Consider the following 14750-nt stretch of genomic DNA (forward strand, 5'->3'; position numbering starts at 1 on the left):
TGCCACTTTTTTGTCCGATTTCGCAGATTGGTAATTGAAAGGATACATGTATACATTGTATTTTCGGTCAGATTTATTTCAGGTTTTTGAGAGACTTTTTTTTTTTTTTTTACAATTTCTTCAGGTCAGATTTGGATCAAGCTTTGTCAGCTTTGGGCCAGTTTGCTCTGTTCTTGTCCCAATACTTTGTGATTGTTTGGCCAGTATATTTCGTTCGGGCTGTCCAAACGTTTTTGCTTGAGGGCCACATTGAGAAAAGCGGACGGACGGACGGACGGACGGATGCAAGGGCCACTTCCAAATTCTTTGGCTTTCATTTACAATACGCAAAATACATGACAAAACCAACTGCGAGATATGATTGCATCGAAGAATACAAATACAGAAAGAAAGAAAAAATGGATTGAAAAGCACACCGACTCTTGCGATAAATGTTCTTTGAATCTACTTTGACACTTTGAGTGTCTTTTTGTGCGTGTGTAAATACTTGTCAATGTTTGACGTTTAATGATGTGAAGCACAGTCGCTCGCGTAAATCGTCCAGAATTCGCGTCGCCTTTCGTCTATTCTCGTCTTTCGTGCCATGCGGCTGGCTCCAAACTAGTTGGATAGCAAAAGTCGGTCGAGCACTAAACATTCTCGTACGTAGTCAACATATCGGGCGATGGACGGCCAATGTTCTGGAAGGGCTGAGAAGACGAGTGGGAGCGCTCGCGTGAGCAACGACTCCCACGATCGGACACCCCGTCCGTCCGTCCGTCCGTCCGCTCGAGCTTTCCTTTGACAACTTTCAAAATGGATGCGGTGGCTGGCCGCCGGTAACTCGTTTGCTTTCGTTTCGAGCGGACCCGCGTCGCTTTCCGTCACTCCAGCATTTTCTTTTCACCTACGTCGGATTGACGCGCAAAAAGGGAATCCATCCAAGGTTTTGCTCTTGTCGCTGGGCCGTGTTTGCTTTTCTTTTTCTTTTCTTTTTCTTTTCTTTTTCTTTTCTTTTTTTCCTCGCCGTCCGTGTGTTACGTGGCCAGGGAGCCTCACTTCCTGGTTTGGAACGAGCCGATCAACGATGCGTGTGTGTCTTTCGCTTTCTTTCTTTCTTTTTTCTTTCTCCCGTTCATCTTCCAGGCGGGCGGACGGGCGGTTGCCAAGCGAAAGTCGATTTTTTCGTGCTTGAATGGCACAAAGTGTTGAATTTGGGGAGGATCATGTTTCAACCAAGAAGCATTTGTTTTCGAGGACGGGCACGAGGACAGCGTTACACTTGACAAGTTCCGAAATGGAAAGTGGAACCGATTCCGCTTCGAGTTGAGTACATTTAACTTTCACTTTCGTCTTCTTAAATCAACGCGAATCCAACGCTTAGCCCCAAAACAGACTCGACCTTCTGCTTTGTTTCGTGATTGCTTGCCATAAGCAAGCGTACGACGAGCGAGACCAATGGAACGGAACGGAACGGAATGGACGAGTCTCTCTCCGTGCATTTGGTCCTTGCTTTCTTCCCAACCCAATGTGTTGTGCTCTTTTGCTCTGCTCTTTTGCTCTGCTCTTTTGCTCCGCGTTGCCCCTTCCCTCCCATTCAGGTGTTTTAATAGCAGTGAGCGAATATTCGGAGGCTTTTCGAGGGCAAATCTTGGCCCCACTCCAAAGTGGCTTCTTGCTGGAAGAGTCCAAGCTGTCATTCCGATACAAATGGGCTTGGTTGGTTCAAAACCCAGCCTTGAGCCAAAAGGTGAACCAACGGTTGCTTTGCGCAACGCTGACTCTGACTGACTGACTGACTGACTGACTGACTGACTGACTGACTGACTGACTGACTGACTGACTGCTAACCAAGCGGCCAACCAAAGACATAAATGAAGCTTTGTATCTACCCCACTTGACGCACGCAGTACGCCGCCTTTCGAGCCAAGAGAAAACAAGCGGGCTATTCTGAAGAGGACCTGGAGGAGACTTATGGCTTTTTGCTCTTGGATGACCTTCACAAGGTACGTACAAATCAAATCATATTTCCCTGCTCTGCTCTGCTCGCCTTCCTTTTGACGCTTATTTGAGGTGATGTGCCATCTTGCTCTTCGCAGGCCAATGCGCTCGGGCAAACTGGACTCGTCACTGGGATGAGCTCCTGTTCCAGTTTGGGAGACCCCTCCAAAGGTAAACAAAAGACATTTCCTCCCTCATTCATGGCGCACTTGGGACTTCGCACTTTCACATCCCGCCCCAGTGAGCTGGCCTGAATACTGTTGAAAGGAGAAAAACAAAAAAGGAGCACTCAACAGTCTGCTGTTACAGCCCCGCCCGCCGTGTGTAAATAAGGAAAATCAATAGGGTGGACTTTTGCTCAAGGTACGGGATGAGCAAGTCAAAATCACTTTCACCGCCATCGACAGACAAAAGCGGGAAAGGCGCAGCGTTGGGGTTCTTGAATATTCTCCGGCAAGTCGCCAGAGAGATTTTGCCACCGGCTCCCTTCATTTCTCTTTCAGGCATTTACATCTCCATGTTCTCCGACTGTTTGGGCCCGGAGCGCTGGCGGGACGGACAATCGGGCTACGTGGCCATCATCAGGCTGACCACGGTAGCGGCGGCACCTTTCCCGCCGGGCGTCCCTCGCTCGCTCGCTCGCTCGCTCGCTCGACCTGTCCGTTGACATTGTCTGTGCCGCAGGGGCGAGTCAAGAGAGTTTGCGAGTACCGCGCTCGCAATGTCTTGGCGCCCACGCCCGGCTTTGACTGCCACGTGTCGCAGCACCTGGCCTCCGTCAGCGCCCAAACCGGCTTCTCGCTCGCCTTCCAGAGAACCCAAGTAAGTAAGGCCGGCCGGTTCTGGAGCGACGTGCCTCCCTCCCTCCCTCCCTGCCTTTCCTTTCCGCAGTGTTACATTTACGAGCTGCTCGACGACGGAAGCCACCAAACGGCGCCCAGCCTCACTTGCCCCTTTGCCGTGGTGGCGTTTTCCTATCAAAAGAGAAGGTGAGGGAGCGAGCGAGCGAGCGAGTTGCCGCAAAGAGAAAAGAAAGAACAGCGGAAGCGGAAACATTTGTTTTCCTTTTCAGAGCGTCGCCAATGAAGGGTACGTAAGGCACGATCCAAAGAAGCCGTGCCGCCCGCCCGAGTCGCGCCAAATGTCCTTTCTTTGCATTGTCGCAGAGCCCCAAGCGCCTGGCTTCGGCTCGTGTCAAATTCCGAGAATTCTGCCCGTACTACGTTTGGCCCGAAGCCAAGTGGAGAAAAGGAGCCACGGCCTGTGTGACGTGGCGACGTATACGCTGAGGCCAAGTCTATCCCTGCTACCTGCCGGTGAGGCGGCCGCGGCGCAACCGGCCGCTCCGCTACATATGGGCCCAAAAGGCAGCCCCGCCGCAACGTTGGACGCACACACCGCTCAGGCGCCGACACGTGCGGCAAATGACCCCAAGGCAAGCCACCGTCCCGGAGTGGCAACGTTCCGGACCCCCCACGTTGAGAAAAGTCCAGCCGCTCCTGCAACCTCGTCGGAGAAGACGGGTAGTGCAGAAGCCGAAGCGAGCGTGGCGCCAAACCGTCGGCAAGCGGGTGCCCAAAGGTTGCCGACGCACGACGTTCCCGCCGAGCTCGTTGTGAGCTTCACCTCGGAGCAAAGCGTGACCCGCAAGAGTCCCGCAAAGGAGCCTTTGAGCCGTTCCCATTGCCTGCGGACGGATGCGCCGGCAAATGAGCAAATGGAAAGTCCAAAAGGGCCATCTGCGGAGACGCACAAAGCCAAAAATACTCCACGGGCGCGTCGGTGCCAGCCAAAAAAGGCCAGCTCCCATCCGTTTCCCACATGGCCGGCTGTCCCCAGCGGCGCCGCTCCCCTGAGACACGGATCTGAACGTTGCAACTTGGCATGGCCGGTCATCAGCCAATGCGGAAGAGTCTTGGTTCCTCACGGCTCAACCTTTTCCGCTGGGTCTCGGCTCCCGAGCCCTCCCGTGACTCCGGACGCGGACCGAGCGGCTCCGCAGCTGGCGACGGCAAGTCCAGAGCGCAGCGGTGAAGACGGGCTGGGGCCGCAAGGTGCCACCGCCGCCGCCGAGGAGGAAGACGCACGAGGGAGGAGGACGACCATGACAAAACATCAGCGGGATTCCCATCCTGAAGCTCTCGGCGGCGAGACGCAGCCTGGTGGGAAGAAAAGCAGGCTCCATGCCCAGCGCACGGCCTCCGTGCCAAACGGCTCGGAGGCCACATGGCCGCCGCCGGCGCCGCCGCCGGAGGAGACGCCAGGTCGGAAAGGCCAAATCGTGTCCAGGCCTCCGTCCATTTACCCAAAGTGGAAGAGAATGAAAACACTCAGGAAGCAGCTCCACATCTCACGGGAACACTTTCAAAAGACATGTGAGTCCGTTGTTGTTGTTGTTTTCTTTCTGGGAGACGGCGGCCGGCGGCGCCAGTCACTGTCATGCAACCTCTGTTGTCTTTGGTGCGCACAGGGTGGATGCACTTTGAGCGGCCGTCCCGCGCCAAAGAAGCGCTCGCGACGCCCAAGCCGGCCACAGACGCCTTGAATCTACTCGCCGACCTGGCGCTCGGGGCCGACCGCCGGACGCTTCCGTCAGAAGCGGAGCGCCGGCCTCGGAGGAAGAGCGACCAGAGGCAAAACGGCCACCACAGGCAAAACGGCCACCAGAGCCAAAACGGCCACCAGAGGCAAAACGGCCACCAGAGCCAAAACGGCCACCAGAGGCAAAACGCCCACCAGAGCCAAAACGGCCACCAGAGGCAAAACGGCCACCGGGCTCTCGGGCCCAAAGTCCCTCTCGTGGAAGGCGGCGACTTGCTTTCTTTGTTGTCCAAAGAACACGCGTACTCGCTACCGCTGTGGGCCTTAGCGGGCACGCCCTTCCGGGTGGCCCCCTTAAGCGGTTCCGGCGGATTGCTTCACAGGCCGCCGCCGCCGCCGCGGGCCTCCTCTGAAGAGCAAAAGGAAAAAGAGCATTGGAGCAGCAAATGGAGCCAGGCCTTCCGGCGCCACCGCAGCTTTCTTTGCAAAGACGACGGATCGGTGGCAGTGACACGCCAGTGGAAAGAAAAGTACGACTTTAGCCGAGACAGCAGGTTCTCGTGCGATCCAAAGGACAGAACCGTCCTCCGGGCCTTGCACGGGTACGTACGGAGCTACGAGAGCGAGAGAGCGAGCGAGCCACCTCTCATCTTTTTCCCTTTCCGCAGCCCGTGGGATTCGTCTCTCGGCGAGTCCGGCCGAGACGCGCGGCTGGTCCTTCACATGTGGATCGGGTTCTTCTACAGCCGTTCCACCGCCAGATTGATTGACTTTGGCTCGGAGCGCAATCACCACGCTTCTTCTTCTCAAGCGGAGAACACGACGAGCCAGGCGCAGTCTGGGCCGGCGGCGGCGGATCGGTTTGCGCTTCCGTCGGCCGTGCCGGACGCGTCGCCGCTTTCCTCCACTTCCAGCACCTCGGCGCCCAATGTCGCAGCAGGTGCCGAGGGGACCCCATGCATCCGCCGCGTCCCTTTGAGCGCAGCAGCCCAAAATGACCTCATTGGTTCTGAAACCACAAAACTCCCAACTACTGTGGGATTCACGGAGGAAGGGCAAGGGGAGAAGGCGGAAGAACCGTTTCCCTCCGGGGACTTTTCTGGCCCCCGGAGTCCGACTGAAAGGACCGAAGCGGAGCTCGTCGAGCTTTTGTCCAGCTCTCCCGACGGCGCGGCGCGTCGGGCCCCGTGCAGAAGATCGGTGCTTCAGGTCGGTGAGATCGGGCCGCCCGATGCGGCGGCGGCCGCTGCTCACCGAGAGGACAACCTCGCTCAAAGCCTCCTCATCGGAGATCCTTCGGAACGTGAAAGAGACGGGCCAGATGGGGTCCGAGACGTCCGCCGTGCAGATGCAGAGACGCTTGGGAAGCGGACGGAAAAAGACTTTCTCCTAGCTTCTCCAAGAAGGACCCTTGAAGAGTCGCCACGTAGGTTCGAGGCCAGTGAAAGCGCTCGGTCCGACGCGGCGCAAGGCCCGTCCGACGACCCGTCCGACGACCCGTCCGACGACCCGTCCGACGACCCGTCCGACGACCCGTCCGACGACCCGTCCGACGACCCGTCCGACGACCCGCCCCCCCCCGCCGCATCCTCGCCGTTCAAAGCGGATGAGGATCGCTGGCACGTGAAATCCGCCAGCTACAGATTCTACATCTTAGCCACGTCAGAAGATTCCTTCTTTGCCGAAACAAAGGTAGCAAACACATGCTTTTCATCGATTGATTGATTGATTGATTGATTGATTGATTGATTGTGATCGAGCGTGGACGCAACTTTCCGTCTAAAGGCGAGTTTAGAAGCAGCGGGTCACACGGCGGTCCGGCCGAGCCAGTTCTTCCTCGCCGGAGAGTCTTCGTCTCTCCTCATCGTGGTCAGGAACGAAGACATCTCCGCGCACCTCTCGCAGGTAGGAAAGAGTCACGGATTGGACGCCTGGAATGGTGGACTGGTTTTTGCACCTGTGGCTTCAGGTTCCCTATTTACTGGAGCTGAAGAAGTCGCCGGGCGTGCTGTTCGCCGGCATCGACGAACCGCACGATCTGGTGAATCGCACCCATCAAGAGCTCTTTCTCAGCGGAGGCTTTGTGGTGTTTGATGGGCCGGCCCTGGAAGCCCTCAGCCTGGGTAGGTAACATAGCACGCACGGCTGGCTTTCTTTGCCTCGGTCAAAACGTCTGACGGCTCGGTTCGGTGCCCGCTGTTCAGACACGGCCAGAAGGTTCTCGGAAGTCCTGCGAGAGCTCAACCAAACGGAAAAGTGGAAGTGGTTGCTGCACTACAGAGACAGTCGGCGATTGAAAGAGAACGCAAGGTAGGCCGCTGGCTTCCAAATGAGCCCGTGACCGAGGCTAAAAGCGCCTCAGCTCCTCCCACGTGCGTGCGTGCGTGCGTGCGTGCAGGTTCAGTGCAGAAGCTGCGGAGAAGAAGCTCTTCTTAAGCTGCTCCCAAGAGACGGGACTATGCGTGCTTTTGCCATACCACGAATGCGACGCCAAGTCCAGGGATCGTCCCGACTACCTTGCTTGCCTGCTGCACTTGCAGCTCCAGAATATCGCCGCTCGCTTTCCTGTCTTTCTAACGGGTGAGCAACATGGCGCCGGCTGCCAGCTGAGCTGAGCTGAGCTGAGCTGAACTGAAAGCGAGAGCAAAACAGGAGAAAGGGGGTGGGACTTTCTGCCTAGCGGTTTCACTTCTGGTCAGCGGCGGTAAATCCAAAGTTGGGGAACAAAATCACATGGCTTCAACACACCCCACCCCGCCTTAGAAAAGATTTTGTCTTCTTCCAGATACAAGGCTCGGTGACGAATTTGAGAAGAACGGAATTCTGACGGCGAGCGTCGACTCCTTTCTGACGGCTTTTTCCACGTGACGCGTGTCCTGCCCGACCTCAAGTCTTTTGTGCGCTCGGCAACTCAATGCAAACAATAAACCTCATGACTCAAATGACTAAAACCGTACTACCTTTAGCCGAGCAAGTGTTGTACGAATCCAAAATGTTGCTGTTTGTCTTACGAAGCTGCTGAGTTGCGCCGTTCGTTGTCTATGATTTGAATCGGAGATTTATATTGAATGGTTTGTTAAAGATTTCAAATATTTTTGGACCGCTTATGTGGAGGTCTGATTTAAAGTGTAGGAATCTATATATGATGTTTTGACTCCTTTCAATCAACTCATGAAATAAACGAATTGCAAAACTAGGAGCCCTAACGTGACATCATCAGTTCCTCTGGCAACAGACACAAGCGAGTTAGTAGCTAGGCCAATGGCGCGGGGCGGCGCGGGGCGGGGCGCCATTGGCCAATGAGAGCAGCGCGCGCGCACGCACGCACGCGCACGCACGCGCACGCACGCAGTACACAAAAGAAGGAATTCATGACAGTCAGGTGAGAAAAAGCTACGTGCTCGTCAATTCCGTTCATGTGCAAACACACATCATGTGACGCCGAGCTCGGTTCAGAATCACGACTAGGAGTCAAGACAGAAACACAAAGGAGGACTCGCTTACGCACTTTTTTCTCCAAGAGCCACAATGTGAACTTAAAGAGTTCACTTAGTCTTTTTGAATGAAACAATGCAAAAAGGTTCAACCGAGCCGTATCGTACGAGTGCGCTGGCAACACAACTCATGCCAGCCACTGCTTTTTTTACTAGAAATTGAATCGGCACCCTTTTTTAGCAGACTGTTTGAACACATGTTTGTATGTTTACATTTCAAATCCAATCATTGAGCGATGCTATCTTATTGATCGATGCTCAAATAAATGAGCAGACGTCATACCGATTAGGAACCAGAACTACGTCATAGCTCGAGAATTTTTTATTCATTCATGTTTTAATTTACTCCAATTTAAGAAATCGGCTAATCTAATTTCTTCTGCTACTAGTTTGACCAATACTGTCCTTTTTTTTCTTTCTTTTTTTTTCCTCCCGCACAAGTAACCGTACTTGTCTTCAAGTACCAACTTCCGGTCGTCGTCGACGGCTTTGACGTCACACGGCGGGAGGAAGAAGAGGCAATGGACGTCGCAGCGAAAACGTACAAAGTTGAAGTCCCCACTCTTGCTTAGTTGGAGCGTAGCTTCCTCGGAGCCTTTAACAGCCAAGTTATCTTGTCATGTTTCACCCGTGTGTACAAAACGCGGGCTAGCAGATGGAGTGGACTTTTAGTTTCAGTCCTTCGCCGAGATCACGTGAGTCATATGCTGCGTTCACATCCCCCCGAATTCAAGAGCTTAAAATTGGCATCTCGTCATAAAGTTTACGTGGGGGTACAAACATGTTTGCTGCTTATGAAAGCAGCACGATGATCACTTTCTTTCTTTCTTTCTCTCTCTCTCTCTCTCCCTCTCTTTAGGGGAAGTCCACTTCACCATCGGATTAGTGAGGAGGACCCGGGTTGTACGTGTTTGAGCATTAAGTGGACGTTCCGACAAGGAGACGAGTGATTTGTGACAAACGTCAATGACGTGGCGCCATCTTTAATAGCCGTCTCCATGAAATGGCGTCGTCGAGGAACGACTGTCTCGTTTCTCCATCCATTTGTCCTCTTCCTCCTCGCTCCTCTGTCGCTCTCCTCGATGGAGCTCGCTTGGGAGGCGCAACCAACAACAGAGGAGCGAGGAGCGAAGACCGAGAGGTTGCAGAGGGTAGATCTCGGCCCGTGGCTTTTGCGGACTCCCAGTCAGCCCGAACGCATCATGAGAGCAGCCTCCTCGGAGCCTCGGCGCATGCGCACTGAGCGTTTCGGGGATGGGTCTGGCGAACGAATCAAGATGGCGACTCTGGCAAAAGCGCCAACACACCGAGCGAAGTAGATGAGCCCAATCGGCCCCGTTAGCGGTTTTCCTCGCGCCCAAGCGAGGCTTTGGTGAACCATGACGAGCGGCCGCGTGCTTTGGAGACGGGATTGAGCGGGATTGAAGGAGCGCTACCGACGATGTGCGAGAGCTATGGCCGCTCGCTGCTGCGTGTGTCGGTGGCGCAGATCTGCCAGGCTCTGGGCTGGGACGCCGTTCAGCTAACCGCCTGCGACCTGCTAGCCGATGTGCTGCAGCGATACATCCAGCAGATGGGCCGCGTCTGCCATCGCTACTCGGAGCTGTGTAAGTGCACGTCGCCTTGACCCCGTTACTCTTCTACAAACAGCGGGGTGGGTTTTTTTTCCTTCCCCCCTTTTCCTTTCCTTTTTGCTCGTTTGCTTGGGCACGGACGGGATCACGTTGTTGTTGTTCTCAGACGAGCGCCGCCCAGGGGAAGTTATCGAAAAGTACTCTACTGTCCGTACGGTAAACTAACCGGTGGTTCCAGTTCCAGGTTTTTTTGTTTCATCTCGAACCTTTTTTGTCGGACCACGAGTATCTCCTCACTCGTACGTAATGAGCATTTTCCAAACAGAGCTCGATTGTTAGATCCAAATCAGAATAGAAGAGAGCTTAATTGTCAACAATTGTACAACGAAATTTAGAAAGTGCCAAGCGATCAGTGCGTAAATTAAAAAAATCAATAGAATCAAAAGATGGAAAAAGTACCAGCTAAAAATCCACAGAAGAACGCTTTCACATTCTAAATGGAAACTTTAGTCTGTCGCGTCTTCTTTTCTTTTAAAAAAAAAGTCCCAATGATCGTCACACACACACCTGGGTGTGGTGAAATTTGTCCTCTGCATTTAACCCATCCCCGTGTGATTTTAATCCTTCCCCTGGGGGAGAGGGGAGCAGTGAGCAGCAGCGGTGCCGCGCTCGGGAATCAGTTGGTGATCTAACCCCCCAATTCCAACCCTTAATGCTGAGTGCCAAGCAGGGAGGCAATGGGTCCCATTTTTATAGTCTTTGGTATGACCCGGCCGGGGTTTGAACCCACAACCTTCCAGTCTCAGGGCGGACACTCTACCACTAGGCCACTGAGCTGGTTCTAAAACTCCAATTACGAGTGAGGCTGTTGTCTCGAGCGTAAGTAACAAGAACAAACAAATTCAAGATAAGCCATAAAAGGCTTCAAGCGTGCGTCGACCACCCGGTGGAAACGACGCAAAACCGGGCCGGCGTGACCAGCAGCACAACAGGAGGCTTGAGTACATTTTCCAGGTGTTACAATTTGTCAAACTTCATATTTTGTCACGCGCTGTTGATCAGTAAGCCGCGTTGTCGCTCTCCGGATTGGCGATTGTAAAAAGATGGCGTTTTGGGGCTCACTTGGGGCCACAAGATCACGTTCTGTCCTTCAAAACAGCTTCGTTGAACTTAGCAAATGCAGTAGACTGGCTTGAAATCCAAGTTTCAACCTTGGGCAAGTGTTTTTATTGCTTTTGTGCACGGACGTGGCAGACGGGAGGACGGATCCTGTCCTGGACGATGTGAGTCAGGCTTTCCGGCTGCTGGGCGTGAGTCTGAGCGAATTGGACGACTATGTCAACAACCTGGAACCCGTGGCCTTCCCCCAGCAGCTGCCCACCTTCCCCGTCGCCAAGAGCAACGTCCTGCAGTTCCCTCAGCCTGGCGCGCAGTTCGCCGAAGAGCGCAGGGACTATATTCCCGATTACATGCCGCCCCTGGTCTCTTTACAAGAAGGTGAGTTCGGCCGTCATCCCAAAGGAGCCCGCCTGTAACTCGTGTCTCCTTTCCCAGAAGAGGAGGAGGACGAGGAGGTCCTTCCCGACACGGGCACCTCGGCCGAAGCCATGCAGGTGGCCATGGAGGAGGAGGACGGCGAGGACGAGGCGGTCAACGACGAGAACCACCCGCTCAAGAGGCCCCTGGACAGCCCCGACGAGGCGCTGGGCATGATGCCAACGTCCAAGCGGCCGCGCGGGCTCTCCGGCCTCAGCCCCGAGTGGGCCGCCGAGCCCCGGGAGCCCCTCACCTCCCTCAACCCTCAGCGCGTGCCTCCTCCGGGCACGCCGCCTTCTCACGACGACCTCGAGCCGCCGTCGCCCGAAAGCCCGGCCGGGGCTCCGCCCTCCTTCAGACCTCAGCCTCCCGTCGGCAAATATCCCGATCCCAAGGCCCTCGGCGGCAGCGCCGCCGCCACCGCGAGAAAGCCCAAAGTCTCGTCGTCGCCCGGGAGACACAGGACTAAGTCCCCGAAAGGGCTCGTTCCCGCCTCGGGCAGCGGCGCTCTCGTTCATTCCCCCCCTAAAACATCCAGGGACAGGAAGAAATCCCCAGGCAGGACAAAGAGTCCTAAAAGTCCCAAAAGCCCCAAGGCGCCGGTTGTGGCCAAAGCTCCTCAGCCCCCGAGCAGGGTGGACGGCGTTCACGAGCTGCCCCTGTCGGGCAAAGAGAACATCCACCTGCGGCAGGACGGCAAGGAGCCCGAGCGGGGCCCCCTCTTCAAAGCGGAGCCCGACAACGGCGCCATCGAGGACGCCATCAGCGCCGTCATCGCCAAGGCGTGTTCGGAGCGACAGCCCGACCCCTTCGCCTTCTCCTCGGGCTCCGACTCGGACAGCAACGGCTTCTCCAGCCCCAGGAGGCTGACCATCATGGAGCCGGTTGCGCCCAAAGCCTCGCCGGGCGCGACCGGCCTCTCGGCGCCGGGCGCGACCGGCCTCTCTGCGCCAGGCGCGACCGGCCTCTCGGCGCCAGGCGCGACCGGCCTCTCGGCGCCGGGCGCGACCGGCCTCTCGGCGCCGCTCCACCTGCAGCCGGGCCCCGGCAAGTGGACCCTAGACGACTCCATCGACGAGGTGATCCGGAAGGCGCACCGAGGCGGGCCTCCGGCCCAGACGCCCGAGCGCCGAGAGGACGTCTCGTCCGGCTCGGCCTCGCCTCCCACGCCCGAACCCCTGCTCAAGGCGTTCCAGGAGAAAAGCAAGCTGGCGGCGGAGGTGAAGAAGAAGCTGAAGAAGGAGCTGAAGAGCAAGCTGAAGAAGAAGGAGAAGCCCAAAGACAAGGAGCGGGAGAAGGACAAGAGCAAGGGCAAAGACAAGATCAAGGAGAAAAACAAGAGCAAGGAACCGTCCAAGGACGGCAAGATGCTCTGGAAGGACGGCGAGCTCCCGGGCCAGCGGGACTTTGCGCTGGCCGCCGACGGGGCCGTCAAGCTCAAAAGCAGGGACGGAGAGGGCAAGAAAGACAGGGACAAGCACAAAGACAAAAAGAAGGACAAGGGCAAGAAGGACAAGGAGAAGAAAGACAAGGGCAAGGACAAGAGCAAGGAGGAGAGGCAGAAGCAAGGCGGGGCCCCCGCCGAGCTGGCCGCCCTCTTCGGCCAGCGCCCGCCGCCGCCGCCGGCACCCTCCGTGCCCGTCGTCCTCCAGGACGCCAAGAGCAAAGACAAGAAGAAGGACAAGAAGGAGAAGAAGAAAAAGAAGGAGCGAGAGAGGCTCAAGGAGAAGGAGCGCGACAAGGAGGAGAAGAGGAAAGACAAGGACAAACGGGACAAGGAGAGAGACAAGGAGAGACTGCGATTGGACAAGGTTTTTCCCCTTCTTATTGCCCCAAATGAAATGGCTTACTCGGTCCCGACCTGGTGACCACATCCACGGACGTTGGCTGTGATGAAAAAAAGTTGCCTTTCTTTGTCCAGGTGAAGGCCGCCGACTCCGCGCCGCTGCTGCTGCCGCCGCTGCCGCCGCTGCCGCCGCTGCCGGTGCTCCCCTCTCCGGTCATTCCCAGGCTGACGCTGCGAGTGGGAGGCCAAGACAAAATGTGAGGCCCGCCTCCCTCCCTCCCTCCCTCCCTGCCTTTTTTCGACATTGCGCAACCGATTGGATTTGCGATCCCATTTGAGATGATTTCCATTCAGTTTGAGGCAGGTCAAATGCACACTTGAATATAGCCAGGTGAGATGATGTGGTCGTCCTGCCTCCTTTCCAGCGTCATCAGCAAGGTGCTTCCCAACTCGGAAGCAAAATCTCCAGCCCCCAAGACGCCCGCCTCCAAGTCGACTCCCGCCGGTCGTCCCCGCTCGCCGCCGCCTCCCATCCTGTTGCCGGCGTGCACGGGGGCCGGGTCACCGCTGCTGGCGGCGGCGCCGCTGCTGGCGCCACCCCCGCCGGCCCCCGCGCTGTTGTCGGCGGCCATGCCGCTGTCCTCGCCCGCCTCCCTCAAGATGCCCGTACGCAGCGTGGTCACCGAGACGGTCAGCACCTACGTGGTGAGCGAGTCGACGGACGTGACGCCATGTGACGTGACGCCATGTGACGTGACGCCATGTGACGCCATGTGACGCCATGTGACGCCATGTGACGCCATGTGGCGTGACGCCACGTGACCTACCCTACCACTTTGCTTTTAGATTCGGGACGAAAGCGGCAATCAGATCTGGATCTGTCCCGGATGCGACAAGCCCGACGACGGCAGCCCCATGATCGGCTGCGACGACTGCGACGACTGGTATCACTGGTACGCTGCTTTCCTTGACCTTTTCCTTTTCCTTGGCTGAATCCCCCGAGAAGACGGTGACCATGTGGCTTTGTGCTCTGTGTTCAGGGTTTGCGTGGGAATTGTGGCAGCGCCCCCTGCGGACCAGCAGTGGTTTTGTGTCAAATGTTCCTGCAAGAAGAAGGACAAAAAACACAAGAAGAAGAAACACAAACCGCATTGAGTCGATGCAAAAAGGCGCTTCTTTCTTTTGGGGGAAAAAGTGGAGCCTTTTTAGTCACGTTAGCCCAGACAACAAGTTGGGCCTTTACATTTTTAACCAGCACACACCGACCGGATGGTGAGCCTGGCAATCTTCTCACCAAAATGCTCACATTGACAATTTCTTCCTTCGTTCTCATTTCTCAGTGTACATAATTACAAGCCCTCACCCCACCGGCAGTGTACAAATGTAAATAGCAACTTTCCAGCCAAGTGCTTTCTTTTTTTCTTTTTCCTTTTCTCTTCGCACACAACTCGGTGACTGCGTTTTCAGGTATGTTTTTAACGCCCTGTAATTGCTGTACATTTTTTTTTAATTGAAAAGTTTGTATTTTATTTTGACTCCTCACCCTCCCTCAAATGGAAGACATGAAAAGGGTCCCCAAACGGCACGGCACGGTCCAGCTTGGAGCCCGCCCTTGCAACGACGGGCAACGCAACGCGCGCGCCTGTTTCCAAACGGGAAGTTGTGCCAGGGCCGGCCGACCGAGCCTGCGTGCTCCGTTTTTGGGTCACGCTGTCGCCCCGCTTGCGATTGGAGTGGCTTTGCGCATTCGACGACGATAGCCCGCCCGCATGAAAGAGCAACAGTCGGTCGGCGCTGGCAGACTTGAAAGACGCAAATGTTTGCAACTATCCCAAATTG

General features: G+C 55.9%; 2 protein-coding genes across 4 annotated transcripts; both read left to right on the forward strand.

The window, feature by feature from the left end:
* Positions 1-1161: 1161 nt before the first annotated feature.
* On the forward strand, positions 1162-7720 carry tasor2 (transcription activation suppressor family member 2). 3 transcript variants are annotated; one of them, XM_061284122.1, is made up of 17 exons: positions 1166-1304; positions 1581-1729; positions 1890-1985; positions 2079-2151; positions 2484-2575; positions 2665-2802; positions 2872-2969; positions 3053-3069; positions 3147-4355; positions 4451-5123; positions 5190-5993; positions 6066-6213; positions 6307-6426; positions 6491-6644; positions 6726-6831; positions 6920-7101; positions 7307-7720. In XM_061284122.1, the coding sequence occupies exons 1-17, from the start codon at positions 1175-1177 to the stop codon at positions 7387-7389; spliced, it is 4272 nt and encodes a 1423-aa protein (XP_061140106.1). In that variant the 5' UTR covers positions 1166-1174; the 3' UTR covers positions 7390-7720. The 3 variants fall into 3 exon arrangements, with proteins under 3 accessions (XP_061140108.1, XP_061140106.1, XP_061140107.1); XM_061284124.1 differs by lacking the exon at positions 1581-1729 and having other exon boundaries at positions 1162-1304; XM_061284123.1 differs by lacking the exon at positions 6920-7101.
* A 755-nt stretch (positions 7721-8475) lies between these two features.
* On the forward strand, positions 8476-14202 carry taf3 (TAF3 RNA polymerase II, TATA box binding protein (TBP)-associated facto). The gene is made up of 8 exons (XM_061284125.1): positions 8476-8710; positions 8875-9622; positions 10844-11086; positions 11144-12936; positions 13047-13168; positions 13337-13616; positions 13758-13864; positions 13952-14202. Exons 2-8 carry the CDS (start codon positions 9457-9459, stop codon positions 14064-14066), a joined length of 2826 nt encoding a protein of 941 aa, XP_061140109.1. The 5' UTR covers positions 8476-8710; positions 8875-9456; the 3' UTR covers positions 14067-14202.
* The last annotated feature ends 548 nt before the right edge of the window (positions 14203-14750 follow it).

Source organism: Syngnathus typhle, linkage group LG7, assembly GCF_033458585.1.
Source record: "Syngnathus typhle isolate RoL2023-S1 ecotype Sweden linkage group LG7, RoL_Styp_1.0, whole genome shotgun sequence".
Taxonomy (NCBI): Eukaryota; Metazoa; Chordata; class Actinopteri; order Syngnathiformes; family Syngnathidae; genus Syngnathus; species Syngnathus typhle.

Bases quoted from the DNA above. Each gene is read 5' to 3' on its own strand.
- tasor2 (XM_061284122.1), top strand. From the start codon at position 1,175: ATGGCACAAAGTGTTGAATTTGGGGAGGATCATGTTTCAACCAAGAAG. The intron at 2,803-2,871 runs GTAAGTAAGGCC...TCCTTTCCGCAG, and splicing joins TCGCCTTCCAGAGAACCCAA to TGTTACATTTACGAGCTGCT. The intron at 5,994-6,065 runs CCCGTCCGACGA...CCCGTCCGACGA, and splicing joins CGGTCCGACGCGGCGCAAGG to CCCGTCCGACGACCCGTCCG.
- taf3 (XM_061284125.1), top strand. From the start codon at position 9,457: ATGTGCGAGAGCTATGGCCGCTCGCTGCTGCGTGTGTCGGTGGCGCAG. The intron at 11,087-11,143 runs GTGAGTTCGGCC...CTCCTTTCCCAG, and splicing joins CCTGGTCTCTTTACAAGAAG to AAGAGGAGGAGGACGAGGAG. The intron at 13,169-13,336 runs GTGAGGCCCGCC...CCTCCTTTCCAG, and splicing joins GTGGGAGGCCAAGACAAAAT to CGTCATCAGCAAGGTGCTTC.